The sequence below is a fragment of the Triturus cristatus genome, chromosome 6 (genome assembly GCF_964204655.1).
Source record: "Triturus cristatus chromosome 6, aTriCri1.1, whole genome shotgun sequence".
In the NCBI taxonomy this organism is placed as follows: Eukaryota; Metazoa; Chordata; class Amphibia; order Caudata; family Salamandridae; genus Triturus; species Triturus cristatus.
The window spans coordinates 1,036,561,274-1,036,589,071 of NC_140589.1; the positions used below are offsets into that span (position 1 = coordinate 1,036,561,274).

General features: G+C 45.2%; 1 protein-coding gene across 6 annotated transcripts in view; it reads right to left on the reverse strand.

Moving 5' to 3' along the window:
- LAMA2 (laminin subunit alpha 2) overlaps positions 1–27,798 on the reverse strand; it is a 3,129,796-nt gene that overhangs the window by 103,329 nt on the left and 2,998,669 nt on the right. For all 6 annotated transcript variants that reach the window (XM_085611831.1, XM_085611827.1, XM_085611830.1 and 3 more), the window contains 2 exons: positions 22,666–22,842; positions 1,926–2,148 (listed from right to left, as the gene is read on the reverse strand). In XM_085611831.1, the coding sequence (XP_085467957.1) occupies positions 1,926–2,148; positions 22,666–22,842 (400 nt within the window). The remainder of the gene's footprint in view (positions 1–1,925; positions 2,149–22,665; positions 22,843–27,798) is intronic.

Consider the following 27,798-nt stretch of genomic DNA (forward strand, 5'->3'; position numbering starts at 1 on the left):
CGCCCCAGTTTGAAAACTTCTGCTGTAGATTAATTACACAAATGCATCTTCTGCAACACTTTTTTTCTGTGGCATGGTAACCATTACCCTATATGTGAATACATATTTGCTGCTGCTACTTGCATGACTCACTATCATCCATCTTTAAACTAGACCTACATACGAATACTCTTTTAAATATGTGCTTTTCAATCAATACAATATTGCTTCCAGACAATATGATTCTAGAGCTGTGCTTTAGATTGTATTGTTACTTTCTCCCTCCTTTTCAGAGAATGGCTTCCAGAACTGGACATAATCATTTAGATGTATATATCCTGAAGGATAGTCATACCTCATAACACCACCACATTCTTTGTGCATGTTCCATCTCCTTTTCGTGCACTCCATAAACGTCATATAGTTTGAGACCAGCAGCTAATGTAATTCCAGGGTTCTCATAAAAAAATATTCTGCACTGGTTTGCTGCCCTAAATTTATGCTCTTCCAGTTGGCTATATTAAGTATTTTTTGACACCTCCCAGATCTTTCCATCATAATTTTGAAATCATTTTTTATTGAAGTTTGTTATAAAAATAAAAGTGTGTTTTTTCAGGCACAGTGAAAGTGCTAGAGACAAAATAACAAAAGAAATAATAATAATCAAAATAACAACAATAATATGAATGAAGAAAAGCAGTGCTTAAAATATTGACACTATTGTAAGCTTAGCTATCCCCCCCCCCCCCCCCCCCCCAGGGATATTGGGTACATGGTTTCGTAACTAAAACAGATGAGGAAGCTGTAAACTGAGTTCTGCAAAGCCTCATCTTTTCACTCAGTATCGCCAAGAACCCCTGGAATATATTATGCTAAAGAAACTGAAACACATAAGTGTAGCTATTGTTTCAAGATCAGCTCTGATTTATCTGTGCTGAAGTCCCTTACTAACGGTCAATTGCAGTTCAAATAGGAAGGAGTGTAATATCAGAAGCCAAAACAGTGTTAGGAACTATTAAGGGATTTTTTAAATTTATTTTTTCTACCTTATTTCTCCCCCTTTTTTTTTTATCTCAGCCAGTCACTCGCACCCTACCTCTGAGAGTCCAAATGTAGGAAAAATGTCCATCTAATCTCCTGGTCTTTTTATATGATTCGCATATAAGAGACCATTTTGTACATTTCAATCAACCACTCTCCATGTGTTTGAATAATGGGGGAACATCAGTGCCTGAGGATGCACATCTTAGGTGTTGCTAACACAACTGACAACCAGCACAATTGGTGGATGGATACATCTTATAATCTGAGGTGTGATGTAATATCACTAGTCTATCTGAAGGGACCAATGCATGGTCACTAACAGAACTTTTTAACCAATGTTGCTATGTCATAAAGGAATGGCTGGGCTCTGTTGCAGCCTGTCAAAGCAGCGATGGAATGCAGGGAGCACAGATTCTGGAGGGAGGGGAGGGCACAGAGAGTCATGGGGATGGGTGGCAGGAGGCCATGCATTTATTTGCATCTTATTTATTTATTTGAATTTAAGAAAGGTAGAAGAGGCCATGTTATATATGGCTGCCTCATTACTAGACTCTGGAAGAAGTGCATATGAATATTGCAGGAGAATTATGGAGATTTTGTAAAAACAAAAGCAAGAGCACACTAGATTTTACAGATCTTAAGGCAGCTGCGGCCGCTGCAGGTAAGAGCGGTGGGGCCAGGTGAGGGGGGATATTGAGAGAAGACCACGAGGTAAAATTAAATAAATAAATAATTTTCCCTCGTGGTCGTCTCTCGAAATCCCCCTTACCTGGCCTCCTGCGCCACCGCTCTTACCTGCAGGGGCCACGGCTGACTTCAGGGTTGCACATCTGTTGAAGGAGTTAACACTTTAGATACTACAATTCAAAATCTATAATTCAGAAAAAGCAAGGTATACTTACGAAAGGAGGAGGTAAAGGAGGTGGTGGTGGGGTGAATTTGGGAGGAATGGATGTAATCTCTTCTGCTCCCCCGGGGGCAGGTGTTGGTTGGATTTTGATTGATGAATTTGTTGGGGCTCCCCCATCCTCTCCTTCATCAGGAGGTGGCCTGGCCTGTTCTTGAGTGGGGCAGTGGCCAATATCTGCATTCTCGAAGTCCACATTCTGAGAAAAATCCATTGGTCTGTGGGAAGAAATAAGATAACTGCTACCCCTGGCATATAAAAAGGTTAATGTTGAAACACTGAGCTGCTGTTCTCTTTTAAAAGTAAATGTAACAATGAGCTGTGAAGTGGTTACAAGAGCTGTAGTTTTTGAGGATGTATATTTCCAAGAAAAACATTTATAACTGGGCCAACAGCAGTAACTTAGTGTGATTGAGTACTATCATATCTTTTTACTCTTACACTGACACTCCATGTCAGTATGAAATCCCATTCAATGCGAACTGGAGATAATGTGCTCAGCATTGTTCTTTGATGTTAATTGATTTGAATGCCAGAAAACCATTACATTTATCATGGTGTGATTTGTCATGTGCAGTATATACTGGCCGTCAAAGCATCTTCAGGGCAAACCTAGATCAGAATTGGGAGACAGGCCTGTTTATCAATTTCTAAGTATTGTAAGGCCCTGAATATGATTGGACCATTACATTCCTATCGCTGTACGAACCGTTACCGCACACTGCAATTTTCCCGATGTATATTTTACGAGTTCACCCCGTCCAGGGTTCACCAGGTGAAAAATGCCCGATACGTACAGAGTTGTGTGGAATATACTATAGAGCTATTGCAGTAAAATGCATATTGGGGAGGCTGGTGAGTACAGAAATGCCACATCCAGGGAAAGGACCAGGTCTCATGTGGTGGATCTGAATGGAGACAAAGAGATAATAGCAAGCAGCATATGTCTTCTTGGCAATGTGGATCTTAAAGGAGAGCTTTCCTTCTATGATAAACTCTATGGAATTCGATTTGGGGATGAGCTATTGAGAAAAATCTCCTAGTTTCCTCTTAGAAAGCTAGTGCTAGAATTGGGCTTTTTGGGAGCTTTTGTTAAAGAGTAAAATCTCTGTCTGATGGGGCCCACTTTAAAGATGGATCCTGGACACCTGACACTGCAACCGTCCTATGTGTGTGACTGAAGAGATTTTTAAACAGGGTTGTTGAGTTTTAGCATTGTGTAGTTGAATCTTGACTAGCCAGCAGGACCACTTGTGAAAGAATGAATCTTTAGGGCACTCTGTTCTTTGCAGGTTATTGCTCAGAATGGGAGTGCCACGTCTGAATTACTGGAGTCCAATTTGAGGAGATTAAAGAGATCAATGCAAGGGCCCTTTTGTCAATGGTGTAGAGAGATGAAGGAGGCCTAAGAGAAAGGACTGACTTTTGACATTCATGGAAAGGGCTGGACAAATGTGATGGTGAGAATTGCTTGAACCAATATGAAATGCTGGTAGTAGTATTGGTACATTCCACTGGTTCACCTAGCCACGCCATTGCAGTATTGTTTTGGGGAAAGTAGAAACATCGACTAATCTAGGGAGTTTGTTTAAAGCTATTCCAGTTCTCTGTTCGCATACCGGTATGGTAGTTTGTGGGGGCTTGAACATCCTATTATTTAGTTTACAGGAAAGTTAAAACCTTTCTTAAGTGTATTGGCTCCTAGTTAACACTAGTTCTTTTATTGGTGCTCTTCCAGATTGTTTAAATACTTTTGCTGTTGACTTTCAGGGCAAGTACCTCGGCTGGTAGCCCATAATGCATGCTGATGATGCTGCTCTTATTTCACATATGTCTTGGAGTATTCAGAAGCAACTTAGACTATTGTGCAACTATCCAATGCATCACATCTTGCTTAATAATTAGTACTTAAGACCAACATAATTGTTGTGGCCATTATTCAAATAAGGGCTACTCCGAATGAACAACTGATGGCAAGAGGATTACAAATGTTAGTCATTGAAACATTTGGGACATAGCATCACTCTTAAATGTAAACAGCACATTTACACTGGGAACATGTATGTAGATTTCGGGGTTAACATTTCTGAAAGTGGTTTTGATCTTGAGTCTTTAGGCCTTTCTCTGACTCCTCTATTGAAACTATATCATGGGAAAGTAATCCTACAAATAATTCTTGGTAGGTACATTCGTGGTGACATAGGACAAGAGTGTCTTAAATAAAGGCACTATGTGGAGATAGACAGACATTGGTCTTGGCTCAATTTACTCTGATTGGGGCAGTCGGAATTGGAGTGTCTCTAGATACATATACAATATAAATAACACACAATCAACAACTGGCGTCTTATTTGTTCAATTAGAATTTGAAATCAGTGATTGTTATTGTAATTCACATACAATGTTACTACACCATTTAAAACACTTAAGTCGTTTACTTTCTTGTTATATTCAGATGAGGCATTAATGTTTAAAACATCCCAAATACTATCAGTCTGTGACTGGCTTTAACTCATACTCTGGAAAAGCTATATCTTTTCATCTTTGCCCGACGTACTTAGATTATATGGGAAAATGTTTGATTAAATTCAGTCAACAGGGGAAAATATAATTGTTTCTACCAGGCGCATGCAAATTCAGTAGTTTAATTATGAAATGTTTCTCCTGCCAAACCAGTACATATTTATTATGATTAAGGCAACTCCGTGTGATATATTTATTTTTTGTGTTGCTGCTAATTGTAAAGTTTGCAAAGTTTGAAAGGGTATGCTTTCAGTTATTATCTGTGAGGTGTAGCTTGAGTATCAATGACACAGTAAAGTTAGAGTGCACGGTTGGGCATCATCGATTCACTCAAGAATGGAATGGAATAGAATGTGACAAGAAAACTTTCCATGGGTTCAGAATAATTAAATATCTCCATCATTTTTGTGTACTGTAATTGTGTTGCCTTTATGTCAGAGAATTGCTGTTCTGTGCTGCAGCATTGCCTTATCTGAAATCTGACCAATACCCCTGAAAGGAATGAGGCAGCAGCTGTTTTTTCTGGTATTCTTTCATAGCAAGGGTGGTTGTTTGTTAGGCCCCGAGATGATTAGTTCATCTTGGTTGACATTTACCTTTTTAAGAAGTGGGATGACTTCTACAGATTTGAGGCCACTGGGGAAGATGTTCATCTGAAGATTACATTCTTCATGTTTGTAGTGTCATGTGATCATGTGCAGTAGGACCCTTGTGGTCCTAGACGGACTCCTTACAAAGTTACATAATCAGTAGGAAGGTACTCGGGTGTGGTCAATAATGTCTTTGATGTAGTGCATTCACTTAACAGTTGCATGTCGAAGAATAAAGACGTGTATTACAGATCTCAGTGTGTGGTGTAGTCGTTTGCATGCTCCAGAGCTGGGGTGGATGCTACAATGTTGAACAAGGATGTACGCAGTTCACTCTCATAACTTTCCCTGATGGAGAAGGTGGAGAGCTCATCTGTGTAGATTTATGGTTTTGAGGAGAGTGAGGCTGTAGTTGACTTCTACATCAATGAACGTGGATGAAATGGGTGGATGTCACATGTTGGCTGCAGTTTTTATGTCTTTCTTTCTTTATGTTTATTTTGCACATCAATAAAATACATAAAAGTTCACATATAAAATAGATTCGAAATGTAAAAGCACACAATAATAGCCTTTACATAATATAGATTAGATCTAAAAATAAATTCACAAGATATAAAAGGCAGAATATGATGGTAAAAAAATAATCTTAAAGTGCTAGAAGTGAAGTACTAAAAGCAGCAGTAAAAAGGAGGCTAGTGCAAAACAAACCAATGGGGTATCTAATGAATAGAATTAAAAAAGAGCTGAGGCTACTGTTCGCCCTGAGAATTTTCACAAAAGCGGAACAATTGAAACCTTCCTCTCTTTTAAATATAATGGGCAAAAAAGGAGGAGGTGTAAAGTCGATTGAGCTGTCTTGTTATCACAAGGGCAAGGCGGTAAATTCTTAAGAACAAATGATTGTTTGGATAACCAAGCATTAACGGAATAAGGTTCAATCTGAATCTAGTCAGGATGAATCGATGCTGGTAATTCTCAACTATACATAAGTATGAGTGAGAATTATTTAATATCTGTGGTATAGATTCATACAACTTTACAGTTTGTTTCCCTTTATGGGTATTCCACCTATCCTGAGTGAATTGATTTAGAAAGATCGCTGTTAGTTTTAATTTAGAGAAATGTTTGCAAAGGTGTGGAGTATCATACAAAAAAATCAAAAAGACCCAAAGTTGTAAGGGTTTCTCTGACATATGATATCCAGGGGATTGTGTGGGCATCGTACGAATTCAGGACATCTGTAAAGATTCTTTGGTTTAAACCCACAGTGTCCTTTTACAAATGGATAGCCAGAGAGAAAGTGGCGCTAATCTTATGGCATCCATAATAAATGGCATACCGCTTCTTTATGCTCTATAAAATTGTTGCTTGATTGTGGAATTCACAACAGTCTTTTAATTAATTTATCTTCTTGTACTTGGAGTAGTGTTACATCAGTGATACCCCATATTGCTGACCGGTAGGTGGCCACTGGGAGCATTTTTGCCATATAGATAGTAGACATTTCCAGTATCAGTTTATGGCCTAATTTTTTAGAAAATCGAAATAAGGCTGCGATACTTTGAATCATTAAACTGACTCGATTTTGCATCATCTCCTTCCAAGTTTGTTTGTTATCAACAACAACCCCTAAATAATTAAAACACTGTACCTGCTCTATTATTTCTCCATCTAATTTGTATCTCATTTTCTTTTTTTTTGTCACTGCCTATTGCCATGACGTAGGATTTAGCTTTATTAACATGCAAATCCAGGTTATGCATAAAATCTGTATAGTGTGTAATAAGATTTTGTAAGGCCATGGGTGTCCTTGCCAGCAGGACAGCATTGTCTGCGTAGAGGAAGATAGGGAGCGCAGAGGATTAATCTAACGGGGTATCTTTTGCACTCTTAGTTGAGACGTTTTTTGACTTATTTGTATAGAGACGGAACAAAAAGGGAGCCAGGACACAATCTTGCTTGACACCCCTTTCAATTTTAAATGGTTTGGCGCATTCGATATTTTTCCCGTATCGTACTATAGTGGTAGCATCCAGATATAGCTCCCTAATAAAGTTAATAATAGCCTCCTCAACTCCCATCTCCTTTAGCATTTCCCATAACTTGCTGTGATCCACACAGTCGAAAGCCTTAGATAAATCGATAAATGCCTGATAAATTTGAGCATTTTTTGCTCTCGTATATGTACCAATTGTAAGAGTCAAGTTGAGACATTGGTCCAATGTTCCCCTACCCTGTCTAAACCCATACTAAACTTCAGTGAGGAGATTCCTTTCCTCTGCCCATATTTCTAATTTATTTAACAATAACCAACGCATTAGTTTGGCCGAGCTATCGAGCAAAGAAATGGGACGAGTATTGGCAGGGACAAGGCATCCTCTTTCCTGTGTATCGGGATGATTACAGATTGTTTCCAGGAAGGGGGAGGACCAGTCTCAGCTATGGCATTAAAAGCCACGCTTAATAGAGGGGACCAAAAGGGGATATTTGCTAGAAAGACATTCATAGGTACCCCATGGTGCTTTGCAAAAAGGAGAGTGGGTAAGGGCAAGTTTGATTTCATCAAGGTCAAAGGAGAGGCACATGGGGGAATCAATTTTAGGACTAACATTTACGCCTGTAGATTCTTCTACCCCACAATGATGAGGCATTTGTTCAGTCTGAGTTGTGTGCTGGCGGCTCCTTGACTGGGTCGATGTAATGTTGGTCAGCCTTTAATATGACATCTACTCAATAACATACCAAATTAAAAAATAGAAGGCCACAGTCGGTCAGTAAAAGACACATTTAATAACATGTGTAGGCTTTAAGTAGAAAGTAAAGCAACATAGCATGGTCTTAGATTTTTCTTTAACCCCTTCAGTGCCCATGACGAGCTGGACTCGTCATGGGCCGCGGTTGCGCTGTGCCCATGACGAGTCCAGCTCGTCATAGACCCCGCCCGCTAATGCAACGGCCGGCACAGGGCGGGGAAAGGGGCGGGCACTGAAGGGGTTAACATGGACTACGGATTGTTTGGATATTAGAGGGGGGGTCTTTCAGTAGAGCAGACAAGTATGTGATGATTGTAGCACCCCAGATTTGGATTTTTATCTGAGTTATGGAATGATCAAATGTCATCTTCCTAAGGTGACACTTTTAGCCCCATAAACAGGATGGCACCATTCCCAAAGACTAATATTTGCTAAATTAATTTTCATTTTCAATCTGTATTTCTAACCAGAAATACACACGCTGATTTAAAAACACGAGCTTGAAGCCCTCTTGTCACATCCATTCTCTGCCCCTTTTATTATTTCATTATTAACCCTTGCCTCTCTTCAGAGCATTCTGTAGATTCAACAGGCTAGGGTCGTAACTAGTATCTCCATACACTTTTAAATTATTTACTTGGAAAGCTCTTCCGTTACATAAAGTCCTCTCCGAAATGTGCAGGGAATGGTCATCTGTAACCTTCTCTATTTATAGAACTGCTATGGCGCTCATGAATAAAAATTGTAGCTCTTTTCAACTCCAAACATGATTAAAAAGTGAGTCAACATGCATAGGTTTATTAGGAAACAGGTGACATGCTTAGTTAAGTGTATCAACAGAGGTGCTTGGAGAAGGGGCTGGGGGCTGAAGACGTAGGGAGCAGCCTAAAATTAAACATATTAATTTATTTTAAGATGATATCTGGGCGGGCTTTCGGGATGATCTTCCAACCTGATTGAAAAAGTATTTTGATTCATCAAGCTTGAGCAGAAGTGTCCCAGGGAAAATGTCACTTTCGACAATTAAATTATGGTGTTTTGAAGGAGAACCAGAAGACACATTGTTCTCCGCGTTATTCTCGAAAGCAATACCGAAACGTGGTCGAGGGCAAAAGGGACAAATAACACAACAGCTTCATGTGTGAACAATAAAGAGTAAGTTTTTTTTATGTGCTGAGAATTTCATCTTTGTTTTTCAGTAGAGCAGGGATCACAGAAAAATAACAATGATCACCCGCTTTTCCCTGCGTGTATCTAGGCATCTAATATTTATGTGTATTGCCTGTCAATGTTTCAAGTTGAGTGGTTTCTGTCTTATGTGCTTGTTTTCCGAAAGGTCTTTTTTTTTAAAAATCATACTAGAATTCGTCCTGTTTCTCAGCATAATCCTGCATGTCCTGTCAATTTCATTTCCTGATTGCCTCTTTATGTTTGAGGGTTTCAATTTGATCTCTACTGTAGCATGCCTCAGGTCACTCTCTCAGGCATAAAACAGATCTGTGTCCTCCAGAAAGAGAATCCTTTTCAGTGGGATCACGTCTGTGAAACCAAAGTTGTTTTGCAATCATGTAGTTATGGCTATAAACCCATGCGAGGGTCTGAGAACATTCCTTACCATCAGACTCTAGAAATGCATTAGCTGCTTAGCATTTAAGACACTGACTGACTAATAATATATTCCTTTGCCTAACAATCAGCTAGGAGTGTGTGAAATTTAAATTCTACCAGCAGAGTTTTCTAAATTTGACAACTAGACTTTACAAACGTCCTGCATCAGTTACATTTTCAGCTGGAACTTTTTTTGGCTGAAACATTTTGTCAGACTGAATAGATTTTTCACTCCAATGGTCTTTAAAAGTAGCCACCTTTGTGATATCCATGAAGTTGGCATAGTTTTAAAAAACGTAGTTTACTGAAGTGAAAGAAAGGAAATTGAGATAATTTCACTCACCTGGCATTAGCCATACTTTGTAGAACTAACCACTGAAGATTATCTGGGGCCTGAAAATCTAAGGTATGTCACAGCTCCACATTTTGAAAGTGTTTATCACTTCATATACTGGATACTAAGTGTCAACGCTTACTCAAACCACTTTGTAAACATACTTTGGAGACATAATACTCATGAGTAAATGAGCTGCTGGAGCTGTAGAACTTGAGAAAATAGCTTTTTTTCAGTTGAGAGGAGCTTGAGGATATAAAACACCTGAAATATTAAGAATTTCATTTAGCACCAGAGAACGGTGTGAGTTAATGCATACACAAATAAGAAGGATGGACTCACGCTGCTCCACACAAATATTTGGACCCCGCCTACAATTATGAGGATGCGAGAGGCAAGAACTAACAAGCATAGGCATAGCCAATAGGTCTCGCCTTTGGGACCTTATAAGTGTTTAGCTATGCAACAGTTGCATAACTAAATACTTATAGGGTCCCAAAAGCGAGACCTATTGGCTAAGCAAAGCGGCCGTGCGGCCGCGAAAGTGAAAGTAATCGCGGTAAAGCGCGGCGCGCGTGCCCGCGCACATGCACTGTAGGTCTATGCTGGCCTGGTAGCACTTTTTGGAGCCCTCTCAATAAGTCTCGCCAGACCAGCGCATGTGCTGGGTCAGGCGAGACCTAAAAAACAGGCCTTTTCAGAAAGGTAAGGTATGAAAGAAAGCAGATCGGCAGCAACAGGGCAATGTAGCAGAACGTGAACCAATTCAATGTGGCACAGATGATGTAGGTGGTGTAGTAAAAAGGGAGGCCAACCAATGGAGGTCAGCAGTGGGAAATTCCAAATTGATGTGATATTTCATGTGGAATGGTACAAAACAATTACAGATGAGATTCCACTATCAGTTGAAGCACTTAACTACGAGTCGACGAAAATGGACACTTAGATCAAACTGTTAAACACACTGGCCATTTTTACGTGGGGGAGCGATGAAAAAATTGCAAACCTTAACAGCCCATTAATTAAATCTCAAAAAGTGTCAGAAGTCTTGGTGCCGGTAGACTCTTGCACCCGATTTTAGACAATCTAGAAATCCTTCCACACAGAAAAAAGAGATTTAGCTTCCGTGGTCACTATCACGCTAGTGGCAAAGTAAGGACCAATGGATTATGATCGCTCTCTTGCCTCTCTAGAAATTTCATGTCTACCATCAGCCACCATATCCAAAATCTAAAATAATATAATTAATGTGGCTGGAATAAGCCCCTCTTTTAAAAGTAGGCATAGGATGAACATCAGATGGTGAGCAGTCATTACAGGCCAGCAACCCAAAATTTAGAGTAAGACCAACCTTTTGAAGGGCAGTCTTCGAAAGGTGATACCTCATTGGAGATGTTAATGCAAAAATGCCCCATGATGTCAGATGCTGCTGAAGGTGGAAAATTGGCATTTGCGTGCAACCATTATAGTACCTTGTTTTATAAGTTGTGCAAAAGATTCAACATTGTTAGGGGGCAAGCATGGAACACTGGATAGTACTACCATATAAGGGCAAGCCTCCCGAGGGAAGTTCACCACAGGAAGATGCGACTCCTGAAGCAGTGCACAACCAGTTTCCCCAATAGCCTCCACCAGTTTAGCCTTCCTGAAACTAGAGTCAACCTGCTCCTTGCTCGAAGGGGCAGGATTAACCTAAACTTTTGGTCTGCCCCTGTCTTAGAGTAATGAGTGGGTGGTTTGCCGCTGGGCTCAGTGTCATTGAAAAAGCATTTTGTGATAGAAATTACGGCTGCACCAGAGGGAGCGAGCGGGGAAGGATTCAAAGACTGAGGTTATGGGGCTAAATTCAACTTTAAAAGTTCTTCCTCCATAACCCGTAGCCGTTCATAAAGTGGTTTTAGTGTAGCCTCCAAGATATCAGTTATTTTACTGCACAAAACCCTTACAGCCTCAGCAATAAATGCCTCACACTGGCCTCCAGAGTCTGCCTTTGGGCTTGCCAGTGGTGGCCAAGTGGTTTTAAAGTTGACACATAACTAGACCCACTTCCCTTTTGCTGGCTGGCCTTTGGTTGAAGTACTAAATACATTAGGCTATGATTCCAAATGGATCAGTGGAAAGGAGAAGACTCCACCTCAGCAGTATTGGAAAAACATTCGGGTGCAGATGCCTCAATTATTTGGCAAACAGAATATGCTGGTAAAGTGGGGGTAAGGGGCAAATGGCACTCAGCCACTTCAATCTCTTTATTGATAACTCCCACTTCACATTAAGGAAACCCATTCAATGAGGAACCCATCTGGGTTTACACCAGTTTTACGCTTGCCATTCTGGCTCTGCTAGTGCTCGGACTGGCTACCAAGTGGTATCCCCACATTAAAATCCCAACAATATAAACACACAGTACCTTTAATAGTCCCCTACAGGAATGGTGTTTTAAAGTCAAAAAGGGGTGGTTCAGTCCAGACTCTTGCGGGTGATGACAGGCAAAGATGGGCCCGCTCTTGTCCTGTTCTTCGCCCGGGTACATCCCTCGTAAGTTCTGCTTTTCAGCACAAGATCTTTAGGGGCCCCTCCTCCTCCTAGGGATCAGCAGTATTGTGGGCAATAGATTGCCACATGAAACCCACAAGACCACAAGCGTCAAAGTGTTCAAGACTTGCTGTGTCTCTTCCAATTTCCTTTAGGAGATTATGACCAGCAGCAGCCTTCCTGTTACCACAAACAACCAACTCCCAACGACCAATATCCAAGCCAATATTCAGTGGGGCCAGTGCAGGGCCACCTTGGGGGGAGGGACAACATTAGGTAACATGGGGGAACAGGAGCTTTCAATGCAGCACCGCTCATGCACTCGCTCCTCGCCCTCTCCACTCCTCTCCAGCCCTGCTGTCTGCTCCTGCCCACACAAGTATCTCCCTTTCCCTAAGGATACCCATGGGGGCGAGAGTCGGTGAGTAGAACTCTTAGTATCCGGAGCCCAAAGTCCTGAACACCCTGACTTGGGGAAGGATGTGGCCTCTCTTTAGCCATTCTCTGACCGCCCATAGCATCTCGACGGCTACTGCTGCACACTGCACACTGCAAGCCGCAACCTCTCCAAGCTGTGCTCCTACCTGGGATTAATTACTCCTGTTATGTATGTTAAGAAAAAATACCTAACTTGGAGACATTGATAAAGTGGGTTTGTCTTCTCAGGGAGTGCGCTAAATCTTCTGGGTTTTTAAAAAAAGAAAGTTTAATAAGGTCTGATTTACAGCAACAACATGCTTCTGAAAATGACAAAAAACTATAAATCCTTTGCCTCATGAAAAATGACCCAAATAGGATAAAGAGCTAGATGTACTAAGATACTAGTTGCAAAACTTTCCGACTAGACTTATTGCAAACAGCATCTAATTTTGCAAACTGTTGTACTATGTATTAATAATACTGTTTGCAAAATAAGTCTATGGAGTGGGTTACAAAGCGATCTGCCTAATAAATATTACTTAGGCAGGTCAAAAATTGAGACTTCTTCTTCTTCTACAAAGACAGTGATGGTGGCCCGCATGGCACAAAAATCCACCATCACTATGTCTGCATTTTAAAAGTTTATTTTTAAGGAGTTTATTTTGCTTAAAGGAAGTGAGGCTTTTTTTTTTTATTAACTTTTACTCATTACGAATCAGTTACGACTACAACTTGGGAGTCAGGCACTAATTTACCAATGGTTTGCAACTTAATTTCTGGTTGAAAACTATTGATAAATATGATATCGACTAACATTCTGGAAGTGATGCGGTAAACACACCCCTTCCAAATTGCGATTCAGTATCCATTTAACATTTTTGAAGTCGATAATATTTCACTGACTCCTAAAATGGTTTTAATACATACCAAACGACTTTATATTTGTCACAAACCATCTGATTTTGAGAATCAGATGGTTCGCAACAGCTAACAAGTACACCAGCTCCATGATCCTTAATATACCATCGAAAGTAACTCAGTGGAGGAGGAGCCTAGCGCGCAACCAAGATGGCCGCGTAGGTGCGAGGCTCCCGAGGACCTCCGCGACCTCCTACATAAATCCTGACAGAATCCTGTCCCAGATGAGGGGACTGTATTTGTGAGCCCGAGCAGAGGTGACGCCCGTTTTCCGTTTTTAAATCGGACCTCGGACACCGGCGGGAGCATCGATAGAGGTTTGCGGCCTTCTCCACACCGGCCCCCCGTCCTGGAGTAGTGGGGCGATCCGGACACAAAGTGAACAACAGCGGCGGGTAAGGCTGGGTGGCTCGCGTGCCCCGCACTTTCACTTTCGCTTTTTGCGCCCTCCTTGCTGCCAGGCGAGGTTGGGTTGCGGGGCGGTGTGAGGTGCTGTGGCCTCGTTGGGCTGCCCTGCCGACCCGCCGGCAGCGATCTGTCCTTAGGATCGGCGGTTGCCCCCCCCCGGAGCCCTTGAACGGGATTGTCTGCCCCCTTTCTGAGGAGATTGGCTCGATTTGGGGATTGCGACCATGGCCACAAAACAAGATGGCGACCGGGCCAAGGTGAAGTCGACCCGTCGTGGCACGGCCCAACAATCCAATAACATGGACCGCTACACCCTCCAGAAGGGATCTCCAGAGGTGCTGCGTAAGTCCCCCACGGGCCCGACTGATGCTCCCGCTCTGCCCACGGACCTGACCCTCCGGGACGTCATGGGCGCCATCGCCGAGATGAAGGCCTCGGTGGACCAGCGCTTTGACACTCTGGCGCAGAAGATCGACTCGGTCCTCGTGGACGTGGGCCTCGTGAGAGCCGATCTGTCGAAAACAAATGACCGGGTCGATTCTTTGGCCCACTCTACCTCGGGCCTCACCACTGACGTGGCGGCCCTTCAACAGGAGGTGCGCAGGCTTGGCCAGGCGAGCGCCCTGATGAATCGTCGACTGGAGGATTCCGAGGGTCGGGCCCGGAGAAACAACGTCCGCATTATCGGGGTGCCGGAGGGACGAGAGGCGGAGGCAGCGGATCTGTTCGTGGAGGACCTGGTCCTCACCCACCTACAGCCTCGGGGGCTGAGCAAATTCTTTGCTGTGGAACGGGCCCATAGGGTCCCCGGGGGTAGACCTAAGATCGGCGCCCCTCCGAGGCCTCTCATCGCCCGGATCTTCAATTTTAGGGACAGAGACGCTATCCTGCAGACTTCTAGGCTCCAAGGGCCGGTCAGACTGGACAACATGGATATTAATTTCTATCCTGACTTTACCCCGGCGGTCCAAAAGCAGCGATTGAGCTTTCTGGGTGTCAAACGTCGCCTACGAGACCTGAATCTCAAATATTCTATGCTTTTTCCAGCTAAGCTGAGGGTGGAGGTGGATGGCCACACACACTTTTTTGATCGTCCCGAGGCGGCCGGGGACTGGCTGGACACTTTGCCCGGAGATCGGGGCCGGGGGGGCGGGGGGGGAGCGGTTGGTGGGGAGGGCCCGCCGGATCAGGACTAAGAGACTAATGGTAGGCCTTGCTCCGGACTGTGTTATTGTCACCATTGACTGTTAGGGTAAGTTCCCCTCCTGAGGGGGTCGTGCGGGGTCTCTTGGGGGATCTCCCTCCTCCTCTGGGGGACTAGTTAGTTTTCTTCTATGGGGCGACAGGCACACTGCACTTTGGGGGGGCTGTCTGGGCTCATGCAGGGGTGCAGGGTGGGGGGAGTTTTGTTGGGATGGGTGGGTTGGGGTGGGGTGTGGTTCGTTTCTACCGCAAGGCAAACCCTTTATTGTACTGGTGTTCTTGAGTTGCTCTCGGGGGGACAAATGATGGCTTCTGTATGTGATGGGGGGTAGGGACCTGACTTTGTTGTCCTGGAACGTCAACGGGCTGGGGGATAGGATTAAGCGGGGTGTGGTCCTGCAGTATCTGAAACGGATTTCGCCTGATGTGGTCTTTCTGCAGGAGACACACCTTATTGGTAACTCCTTTTGTGCCATGAATCGACGTGGTTATCGTTTGGTGGCCCACTCGGGCTTTACGTCAGGCTCACGGGGGGTGGGCATTATGGTCAAGACCTCGCTCCCGCTAGAAATAGACGAGGTGCGCCATGATGAGAGGGGACGCTACACTGTTTTGGTGGGGAGAATGGAGGGCAAAGTGGTCGTCTTTGTCTCAGTGTACGTCCCACCGGGGTTGCAGTCCACCACCTTTGCGGACCTGGGGCGCCTCCTTCTTGACCTTCCGGGGGGGCTTCTGGTGGTTGGGGGGGATTTCAACGCAGTGGTTTCTGGGACTATGGATCGTTATCCCCCTAGGGACCTCCCCCGGGCACAGGCGTGGCTGTCGGGCCTTTTGGATACACTGGGATTGGTGGACTGCTGGCGTTTAAAGCATCCCACTCAGCTGCAGTACACCTTCCATTCGGGTGCCCATGGTAGCCTTTCGCGGCTTGATCATATCCTTGTCCCTGCGGCCTATGCCGGGAGGGTGGGGGAGGTGCGCCATTTGGCGAGGGGCATTTCAGATCACTCCCCGCTCCTGTTGCACTTTGGTGTCTTCCCGAGGGGGGAGGGCAGGGTAGCCCCGATCAACGCTTGGTACCTGCGCGACCCCACTATTCGCGCTGACTTGATTAAATCCTTGCAACGGTATTTTGAGGAGAATGTGGGGTCAGTCCTGTCGGCTATCTCCCTTTGGGAGGCTTTCAAGACAGTGCTGAGAGGGGAGGCCCTCTCCTTTATTTCCCATGCCCGGAGGCGCGCACAGGAGGAGGTGACCCGGGTGGAGGCTGAAATTACTGAATTGGAGGGTGATTTGGGGAGTGGGATGACTGACGCTGCGCTACACGTTCTGCACCTCAAGCAGGCGGCCTATAGGGCCCTCGTCACGGAGGCGGCCAGGGGCCTCAGCAGAGAGCAACAGGGGCGATTGTATGATGTGGGTGATAAGGCGGGCAAGTTGATTGCGTGGTTGGATAAGAAGGAGAGAGCGAGTCGTGTAGTCCCGCTGATTGAGAGGGCGGATGGCGTGCGTGTCACTGAGCCGGAAGGCATTGTTTCTTGCTTCGCGGATTATTTCCGCGAGGTATATTCCCCGGTTTCTACCTGCTCGGAGGAGGATTCCCATGCCCTGCTGCGTGACATCGCGCTCCCCTCCCTTTCTGTGGAGGACAGGGAGTTGTTGGATGCCGCCCCCACCTCGGACGAAATCGCCCTCGTCATCCGCTCGGTCGCTTCTGGCAAGGCCATGGGCCCGAACGGCATTCCTATCGAGTTATACAAGCTGCGACCGGATGTACTGGCACCCCACCTCCGCGCGATGTTTCTGGCGGCCCACTCGCGGGGCTCCCTCCCGCCGGACCAGCGTCTGGCTACCATCGTGGTTATCCACAAGGAGGGGAGGCCTCGAGACCGAGTCACATCCTATCGGCCTATCTCGCTCTTGAATGCGGAGCCTAAAATCCTCGCCAAGGTGCTCGCCAACCGGCTGGTCGGCGTGGTGGGCGACCTGGTCCACCAAGACCAGTCCGGCTTTATTCCCCATCGCAATACGGCTCTTAATCTACGACGCCTGCACGGCGTGCTAGCGCGTGTTCCGTTCGTGCGGGAGCCGGCCATCTTGGCGTCTTTGGACGCCACCATGGCGTTCGACACACTCGAGTGGCCGTACATCTGGGCGATGCTGGCGAAGTTCGGCTTCGGGCCGGGTTTCGTCAGCTGGGTCAAATTGTTGTACTCGGACCCACTTGCGCAGGTGGTGGTGAATGGTCGAGTCTCGGCCCCATTCGTGCTGGGACGGGGCACGCGACAGGGTTGCCCCCTGTCGCCGCTCCTGTTCGCACTGGCCTTGGAACCTCTGGCGGAGTGGCTGCGGTGGCACCCTTCTATCCGAGGTCTCCGTTGGACCCCCGAGTATGAGGACCGCGTGTCTCTCTATGCAGACGACATCCTTTTGTATTTAGCCTCCCCGCGTAAATCACTGATTGTCCTGGTCGATGTTCTGCACTCATTTGGCCGTAATTCAGGCCTTGTCATCAACTGGGCCAAATCCTGTGTCTATGTGCTTTCCGGGGAGGCTCCTGTCCTCCCGCGGGGCTGTCCGATCCAGATTGCCTCGGAGGGATTTCGATACTTGGGTGTCTACATTACGCTTGACCCAGTGGCCCGCTACGAGCGAAATTTGCTTCCCCCCCTCCAGCGTTTGAAGGAGGATGTCGCGCGCTGGAGGCGCTTGCCACTTTCGCCGCTCGGCCGGGCGGCTTTGTTCAAGATGATGTCACTGCCGCGCTTCCTGTACGCTCTCCAGAACACCATGGACCTGGTCCCAGCGCGCTACTTCCGTGAAGTGGAGGGTCTACAGCGCCGCCTGTTCTGGGACGGGAGGCCGCGTATAGCCCTGGCAAAGTTGACGCTCCCGTGGTACGACGGAGGGATTGCCCTCCCGGATATTAAACGGTATTACTGGGCCTCCCAATTAGCTGCAATTAATCACGGCCTCTATGGGCCCGCCCTAAACCCGGCATTTGAAATGGACAAGGTGCTCCTGCCCGGTGGCGACTACAATCGAGCGCTCTACGCTAGTGTGCCCGATTCCCGCTTGACGGGACCCACGCGTGTTATGGTGCGAGTATGGCACGCGGCTAGTGCAGCTATGGGCTGGAAGGACCGTTTGACCCGGGCGTCACCGCTGTATGCGTCCGAGAGGTTGGGCTCTCTGTGGACCTCAAAGGGCTTTGCGCAGTGGGACACTATAGGCATCAGTACAGTGGGGGATCTCTGGACGAGGGGAGGATTTAAAACATTTGAGACGTTGCAGGCAGAGTTTCAGCTGCGGGGCAGTGAATACTTTCGGTACCTGCAGGTCCGTCACGCACTGGGCTCCGTCTTCCCAGACGTGGCCTCCATCCCGGAGTCCTCCCCCCTGGAGGATCGAGTGCTAGATGGCCATGTTCCGGACAGCACGATCTCCCTCATTTACAAGAAATTGATAAATGATCGCTCGGGCTTACTGACTGGCCTCCGCGAGGCCTGGGTTGCCGATGGGCTGGAGTTGGACGACGAGGACTGGATTTCCGCGGTGGCCTCTCCGAAGGAGGTGGCCATCCCGGCTCGCCTTCGTTTCGTCCAGCTTAAGATACTCCACCGGGTGTACATGACGGGGCCAAGGCTTCTGCGTATGGGCTATGCCGAGGACGGACTGTGTAAGCGTGGATGTGGTGCCTCAGCGACCTTTCTACACATTTTGTGGGAATGCCCGAGGGTGGAGCGATTCTGGCGTGGTGTGCATGAGGTCCTGCGAGCGGTTACGCATGTCGCGCTGTTGCCTGAAGCGAGGAGATGTCTGCTGAATGTGTGGGAACCGACCGATTACTCAGTTCCGCAGACGCGATGGGTGACTCTGGGCTATATGGTGGCTAAGCGGGACGTTGCACAGCTGTGGGGATCCCAGAGGTCCCCGGCGGTATCGGCCTGGAAAGAACACATGGATTGGTGCATGTTCCGAGAAAAGGTGGTGTATGTGGCGCGGGGTAAGCCTGGTGCATGGGTGAAGATATGGGGCCCCTGGAACGCCTTCCGCGGGGATATCTGCGAGCCGCCGTTGTTGCCTCCCGCCTCACCAGCTCCATCCCCTTAGTTTTCTCCCTTCCCTAGCTCCAAGCATAGTGTTCCCCCAGTCCTGGACTTGTTTCCCTTCCCCTCTTGGGGGTTTTCAGTGGATGGTTTGGGGTCCCCCATTTGAGGAGCACGTGCTGTCACTCTCGATCGTGGGTTGCCTTGCGGGTGTGTGTTTACTTATGTTGTTGTGTTGTAGAAAATGAAACCGTATTGCGGGCTCTGAGCCATATGGCCTGCGTTGTTGATACCTCCTGCCTTAGTGTCTATGCAAAGCTAAGTGCCTCATTGTATGTTTCTCATTTGTTATCGTCACTTTAGCGGCCGGCCGGAAGGTTGTAGGCCCATACCTGTATATATTTGAGATTGCAATAAACGGTTTCAAAAAAAAAAAAAAAAAAAAAAAAAAAAAGTAACTCAGTGATGGATCTTCTGATAATTTCTGATAGTGGTGGTAGTTATGAGGTTCAGGACTGAACTCTGCATCATTCAGAAATCATGGTCACTGTTTCTGAGCTAGTGTGGAGCATAATCAATTGGACTTTCTAGGATATTACTGTATAGTTTAAAAAAAAATTCCTTGGGCTTTTTTCCTTTCCTTCTCTTACTTTCTGTTCAATTTGTATCTTCTTTTCGGTTATATGCATTTTGGTCAGCAGTCCTTATTGTTTATAAGTTCAAATTTCTTGACTGCAATGACTTTTTGTTAATGTCAATTTAAAGAATGGAAAAGTTCCAGGTAAAACTGCACAACTACTTAGCAGTTTGGCATCTGAGCCTAGCAATTATATACCACCATTTGCACTGACCAACTGTGCAAAATATTTGTACTGGTCAGGTGATACTAATAATATTGTGCACTGGTCAAGTGGTGTCAATGTCACTCTGCACTTGTAAATTGGTACAAATGTCGGTGAGATTCCTAATGTACTGGTGAACAAACTGAAGTTACAAAATTACATTTAAAGACAAAAGGGTTGGTGAAATCAGTTTTCGTATTTAATCTATTATAAATGGAACCCATTCAGAAATAAATCTGGGACTTTAGTCACATTACACACAGATCTAAAATTTACAAAGATTTATACAAAAAGGGTGAATGGCTATCTTTGAAAATAATGCTTGTCAGCATACTTCTAGTCCTACGTCCATACTCCACTGTTTATTTACTTGCTTTGCAGAAAAGTGTAAAAACGTATGCTTTTCTTTGACATTTTCCTATGGAAAAACACGTTTGCAAATGGTTAACCTTTCACATATTGTCCAATGCAATATGGTTGTCTATCCTTTGTTCCCCACCATGAAAATAAATAATTTCCTTCTTTTACAAGAGTAATTTAACATGTATTCTTTAGAGTCAAAATGACCTGCAAACGTTTTGGCATACAAGCTTGTAGGTGCTCACTAACTTTGTGCTTGACAAGTATCTAGCATTTTCACTGTCTTGCATTTGGTTTAAGATTTTCTACTGAGGATAATTCACAAACTGGCAACTGGCATATTGGCCAAAGTTTTAAATCCAACCTGATGCGAGAAATTACATAACAAAAGTATCTGTAAACCGTGCACTCACCACAACGGGTATCTTAGCGCTGAATTACAGATGTTTATTGTTACACAACTAAATGATACTCATTTTATCAACCTCAGAAGGATAAAAGGCTGAGGGGACCCGCTGGGATTTAAACCTGTGACTATGAGGCCGAACACAGGCACCTACAGAGGACGCATTAGTCAACTAAGCCACCAGACCCGTGTGCATGTGTGCATTGCTCAATATTGTGGCCCTGACTTCCAGATATGTTCACATAAAGATTGTCAATTGTGGTTCTAGTCAGGTTGCAATTGTAACTCTTGGCTGCTAGTAGTCAATGTGAAAAGAGCTGATTATTTTCCACTGAAAACAACAGAAAACAAGCCTAGGCTAACCGAATGGATGTTTCCATAGAAATGCATTAGCCGATCGTTTGTATTTGGCAATGCTGTTTCGGATGTTAAACAGCGCTGGCAAAAACAAAAAAATGGTTGTTGTTGATTCTCAACAGTATTCGCAAAACAAACAAAACTCCAAAATGACGAGCTCCATGATGATGATGTATACGCACGCCTGAGCAGTGTCATGAGGTTGCAGCTTCAGCTACCATTTTATTTTACTTTTTTATTTACTGTTTCAAGATGGTGGACACCCACCTGGAATCAGTCAATTAAAAAATATAACAAGTGTGCAAAACTGCTAATGAGAATAAATGACCAGTAGGAACGAGAATGCATCTGATAGGCCCACTGAAAGATAAAATAAAATGCAAATGAAAAAAGTGGGGAACGGTAGGTGAGCGATGAAGGAATGAGAGGAACATCTCAACGCAGCTGAGCACTGGGGACCAGAAGGGAGAGACGGGAGAGCTAGTATAGACCCATAGTAGGAAAAATGCCACAAAAAATGCAGTGGGATGGAAGGGAAAGATTCAGACAAGTTGCAGGAGCAACATGGAAGCTGTGGGGCATTAAAGATAGCACGTAGGGAAGAAAGAAAGCAAATGCACTCTTGAGGAGTGCTGAAAGAAAATGGAAAAAGTAATTCTCTGAATATAAACAGTGTAAGGATACAATGCATCCAATCACAAATACTGTAAAATAGCTATGCTCGAGGAGAGGACCAAACACAACACAACAATAGGAAGGAAAGCCACTGAATAAGAAGTCAGCATATGAAATAGACAAGAAAACCGACCGTCCACAAGCAAATGGCTGACGCAGTACATCCCAAGAAACACCATTACAAGATAAATGCATACTGGCAGCCATCTCAGAAGGCCGTAGTTTGGATGGCATCACATTTCCACAATTCTTGTTCTGGTCCCTTCATTGAAGGTGGAAGGCTGATTGGTTGTTTGAGAAAAATAAAAAGGCCATGGATGGAATGCTTGAATTACTCTCAATCGCAGGTAGCGATGCAAGAATCATTGAGTCAATCATTTCAAGAATCTATTACAGATAGAGACCAACAATATGCAAATCTGCCTTGGTCCTGCTCCAAAAGTCACAAACTACTAGGCCATGTAATCACTGTAGAGGAGCACAAGCAACCACCAGACTGGCGGCTTTTGCCTCGTTGGACCTCATCAGTGAGGTGCAGATTTGGTTATATGAACCAGTGGGCTACAAATCCCACGTCTGTGAATATTCGTTGCACTAAGTGAGTCTCACCAAGAAGCTTCATTTGAGGCTCTGGTCTGTGGACATTGCATGCAAACCCAATGGCCTTTGAAACGGGTAAAATACATGTTCAAGCAAGGATATCATGAAGCAACTTATAAGTAATGCAACAGCTACTCCTAGTAGCTCAACTTACACTGTATTAATCACTAGATTCCATATGCATCCCTCAAAAGGCGGAATGTTTCTCAGCGGGGCGGGCTGGGAGTTGGGGGGAATTCCTCCCACGAAGAGTCTTTTCACATTGATAGCTTTATCACCATTTATCTTGTGTGTTTGCCCTTGTTCTTCATCCACCTGGACAGTAAACGCCCTGAACATTTTTTTAAAAAAGAAACAAAGTGTTACAACCACATCATTCAGTCCATTCAATATGTATGCAGTGTCGAGCCAGGGAACACGTAACATCAAGTGGACTGAAGTTTGGCAATTTCACAGAGAAATATACATGTAAAAACCACATTAGCTCTGACTAAAATATCAAAAATGACATGGCTTGCATTCAAACAGTGTAAATGTTAGTTCATGATTCTTTCACAATTCCTTGTAACAGTTCAAAATCGACCACCGCTGATGCAAACTATATGATCTGGTCCCTGAACTTTAGCAATGTGAAAGAAAGGCAAATATTATGTCTGTGCTGCTGCCACCAATGGCTTTCCATCATACCTTCTTGTCTAGCACTACCGTAAACCCTCATTTACAGGAGAGCAGCGATAGGATGTCTGCAAACCAGAGCCGGTGTCCCATCCTCTCACCTCTATGTTCCCCCTTTTTGAGTGAAGTGTGGGACTAATGAAGGCTGATGGCTGAGCCGCCACTGGTTCCGCCATTGGCAAAACGTTTTCGTAAAACAGGATGCCCGTTTAAATGATGGTGGATAGACATCCCAAATTCGGGTAGCCCCTTAGACGCCATTTCCACCAGCATCCTTTCTGTCTGTGTGAGCCTCCATGCAAACAATACCAATCCGGACAAATGGCCTGAAAATATCCTTCTCATAAAGGATGAAAGCTTCTAGTGTGTGAAGGGCATTTATTATGGCATTCCCGTAGTTGGATGTAGGAATATCATAAAGGATGAATGGTCCATCCTGCTGGCATGGCGAACATGCTGAAATGGTTCATTGTTCCCTCAAAGTGGCTCCGGCCATGTATTGGGAGTCATTTTGGAGGGAAATGTCTGTAAATACGCAGGGCAACTTTAAATGAGGCTAATGTCTACCCATGGCAGAATGCACATCCCTCCTTTCCCATAATGAAATCCTCTGTTACCTTCCTGCTTACTTGCCCCTCGTGTTTCACCCACTGTCTGTCACTTTTATAGTGGAGTTCACACAATCCTCCCTTTCATGTTGTAATAGCTGTTGGTCTTTAAATGTGCCGAACCTACCTTTTCACTGGTTTGTTTTGATCTAAATCCCACTCCATCCGAAGTTTACCCAGTGCTGCCTGGTGTTTACTGTTTAAATGCCACTACGAGCTATCTACAATGTTCTATTGGTAATTTATTGCTAATTTCTAGTTCTCCGATAAGCATTTCAGGTTCAATTTTATACATTTTCGATTTTGTTTTTTTTTTCAGGTGAATTCTCATCGTCATTGGTCGTATTGTTAGCTAATCTGTAACTTTTCCTCCTACGCTCTTCTGTCACAATCTGAGAGAGTCCTAGAAATAACCTAATTGGTTCATTCATTATGTCCTTTGATGCCGTTTTCATCCGTAAACAATGTTGGGTGACCAGGCGTTCCGGATTTCAGGAAATTTAGCTCACGTCTCGGTTTTTAGAGGGCTGACTGAAAAAGGCAGGAGGGGCTTTTTTATGTTTTACAAAGCAGGGATATTTAGCAGTTGTTTCACGAAAGCAATTTAATTATCAGGCAAGCTACTACTGGGTCTAAAAATTGCATTCTCTGTATGTTCTAACTGCCTGTTCTGTAATTCTCTGCTGATGAGCGCTGTCATTCTGTGCGCTTCTTGAAGTCAAATTGTGGTCCTACTTCTATGTTTGTTAATTGTCCCGGCTTTTGGCTTTAAACTTCTGGTCACCATAAAACAATGCATAGGTAAAGTGGCGTTGCGCTAGGGCCGTGGGCCATAATGCAAGCAAAGAATGTGACTCCTCATTCTCTGAAGAAGAAAAACAGCCCATATTTCGGGTACAATGCCCCTCCCCCCGCCACCTGGACCCCAGTGCCAGCGGACCAGCTGCATTGTTGACAGCTGGCGTAGTGTTTGGATAGCCGTAGGGAAGGCAGATCACGGCGCCCCTGCTCATCTGCTCTCTGTGCACCGGAGCACGCGCAGTACGGGTGCTGGCAACAGTAATGAGAAGTCTGCCTGGCAGGATGGACATGATTGGCGCCTGGTTGGGTACAATGGGAAGTGTCTCCAGTAATATGCAATTCGATTGGGCTCAGTGGGCCTCTCGAAGCTCCTGGGGTCCCATCTGCCAAGGTCTTAATTCTCTGGTTCGCACTATTTATTTTTCTCCCTGAGAAACAAAGTAATGCTTCTGGCTCTTGGAGCTGAAAACAGATACTCATTCGGCAGAAGCTGTGAACAGGCCATTTAAGAGGAAGGAACACAAACTATTGATTGTTCACTGTGGCGATTTAAATACGTTGCTTTCCATCTGATTAGCTTCCATGACTCAGCCAATTGCAGACACTGCAACTTTCACGGCTCATCTCTCCCACCAAGTAGTTTAAAAGTTTAGAGAAAAGCGCTTTTGATGCGAGGGCTCAACATCTTGCACTGCTCAGTGCCTAGATGAAACAAAAAAACAAGCACTAGTAAAGTTTGGGATTTGAGGTACCAATAGACAGTGGCGGCACCTCCGCTATGGCTCTGGAGCGTTGCCTCACTGCTTTAAAACAGTGCGTGGCATACACAGTATAAACATCAAATGATGATAACTGTGTTATTATCATTGTATGCTTCCTGCTGCTTTGTAGGTAGGCGGGGCTTCTCTGCTCTCAGAGCGGGGCAGGGGAGGAGTGGTGTGCCCACTCCTAATTGCGCAATGACTGTTTGGTCAGCCCTCTCGGGTCGCCCAAACCAGTCATGCGCCCTTTCCCCTTCTCCATGCAGGCTGTATTACAGCCTGAATAGAGAACATGCTCACCCCCTCAGCCCCTGGTTGAGCGCTGTGTCACGGCGATCGGACCAATCACAACGCTGCATTTCAGTGTTGTGATTGGTTTAGGGGAGGGAGGCTGGCTGCCTGCTTCCAGTTACTGGAGCGGAGACAGAAGAGCAGAGACGCGGGACCTGCCGGAAAAGTCAGGGTTTTTTTCTTTTATGTTTTTTATTCGCCCCAAGTCACCCCCCAATCTCAACACCCCCTACGATCCCTCTCCACGACCCTCCCCCGCATCAGCCACTCTTCCCGCTACCCACCAGCCATGACAGCTGCCCCTGCTAATGGATGCTGCTTTAGGACGTTAGAGCTAGACATATGGGAAGGAGTTGCCAAAAGTTCAGTGAAAGGGCTACCGTGGTAAAACAGTCTCCCATGCAGCTCAACAGAAGCACTTCAGTAGAGGTAGATGGGCAAACCTAAACAACCAGTAGTTTTAGGTAAGAAATGAACCAAGACGGCACTGGGCTGAAGCAGTACTTAATTTGAACCAGTGGTTTCCGGTGCTTGCCACCGGCACTTAATTGTCAACATGGGCACTTATGACTTTCAACACCTGCATTTATGACAGTCTGCCACAAGGTGGTGCTGTTTAGAGATGACCACAACAACAGTTATTTATTAATTCAATATACATTAAAATCACTATTACCTACCACCCAAGCCAATTTTATAGCTTTAGGGGCATGAAATAGTCTGAACTGTCACAGTTGTAGGCATGTGATGGTTAATAGTTGTGTTGTTGCTATTATTGGCAGCATGGCAGAGGCCATGTGAGGTGCAAGCTGCAGTGGCCTCCTGAAAAGAGCCATGACACTTTATTTTCTCACAAATGAAGCACTACGTGATGGGATTGTCATAGTATCAAGATAAAGCTGAAACAGGTTGGATGAAGAAAGCCAGTGGGTGAAAGGGGTGCACCCACAGCCCATACAGTGGCTATTGTAAGCAATAGGGTTGTGTTAGCAAAACCCAGAAATAATAATACACTGTGAAATTTGCCCATGCACCATTACTGGTCCACAGAGCTTCCCATGCACTGCTTTAATTTGTAAACATGTCACTGGATAGGTATTGTCAATGATGTGTCAGGTGGTGCACAGGCCATGCTGCATAATAAGTACCACTGGCACATATATTGATAGGCGCTGGAGGGAAGCGCATGTGTCCAATGCACTTTTTTATGATGTTGTTTGAGGAGTGAGCGGGAGCATGTGATTGTCAGCCCTCTGGAGAGGAGGATGCGTCCTCATGGACATTTCTCCCATAAGGTCTCACCCCATGCCCTAACTGGGACCCAAAGCCAAGACTGGCAAACATGATGAAACCAGACCCATCTTGCACCATGCAAAAGTAGGGACCAAGCCTGACCCTCTTCAATTTTGGGGAGAGAGCGAGTGAGCCCCCCCTTCAAGGTCAGAGTTCAAAAACTGTTCACAATCTAGCACAGTCTTTTAAATATATTTTCTACACACTTTCAGAGCCGAATCATGGCACCCCATCTAGCCCTAAAGCAAGCCCTATGAATTGCCGTCCACTGGGAAAAACATGATTATGGGAAAAACATGAATACACAAAGGGCCAGTATGGCCATGACGATCCCCACAGGCACCATGTTACTGAGCAAAAGGTGAGGCTAACTTGGTTACCACTTCCTGCTCTTGCTGACAAGCGACCACACTCCTCTTTTTGTGCCTATTGCTTCTCCCTTTGAATGCAAAAATACAAAATCATGTACTAATCTGGAGGTGGCAGAAATTATTTTTAGTGGCAGACTGTGATGCCATCAGCACAGTGCTTAATTTGAGCAGTTGGTTTCCAGTGCTCCGCACCGGCACTTAATCATCAACACCAGCAGTTTTCATGAGTAAAAGTTAAGGACAAATTCATTTATGTCACAGGGGATTATGTGATTTGCCCCGAATCACAGGATGTTGAACCGATGCCGAGACTCGAACTTCGTTCCCCAGCTCCAAAGCCGGCACCTCTGGCCATTATGCCGCATCTTCTCCCCATTGTCATGGTTAGTTGGTTCTGTTTTAGGTGGCGTGAACAGGAGAAATGGGCCTGTGCAAGCTTCCTCCGGACGAGGTCCTCGGTCAATTTCTTTTTATTTTTTGCTACAAA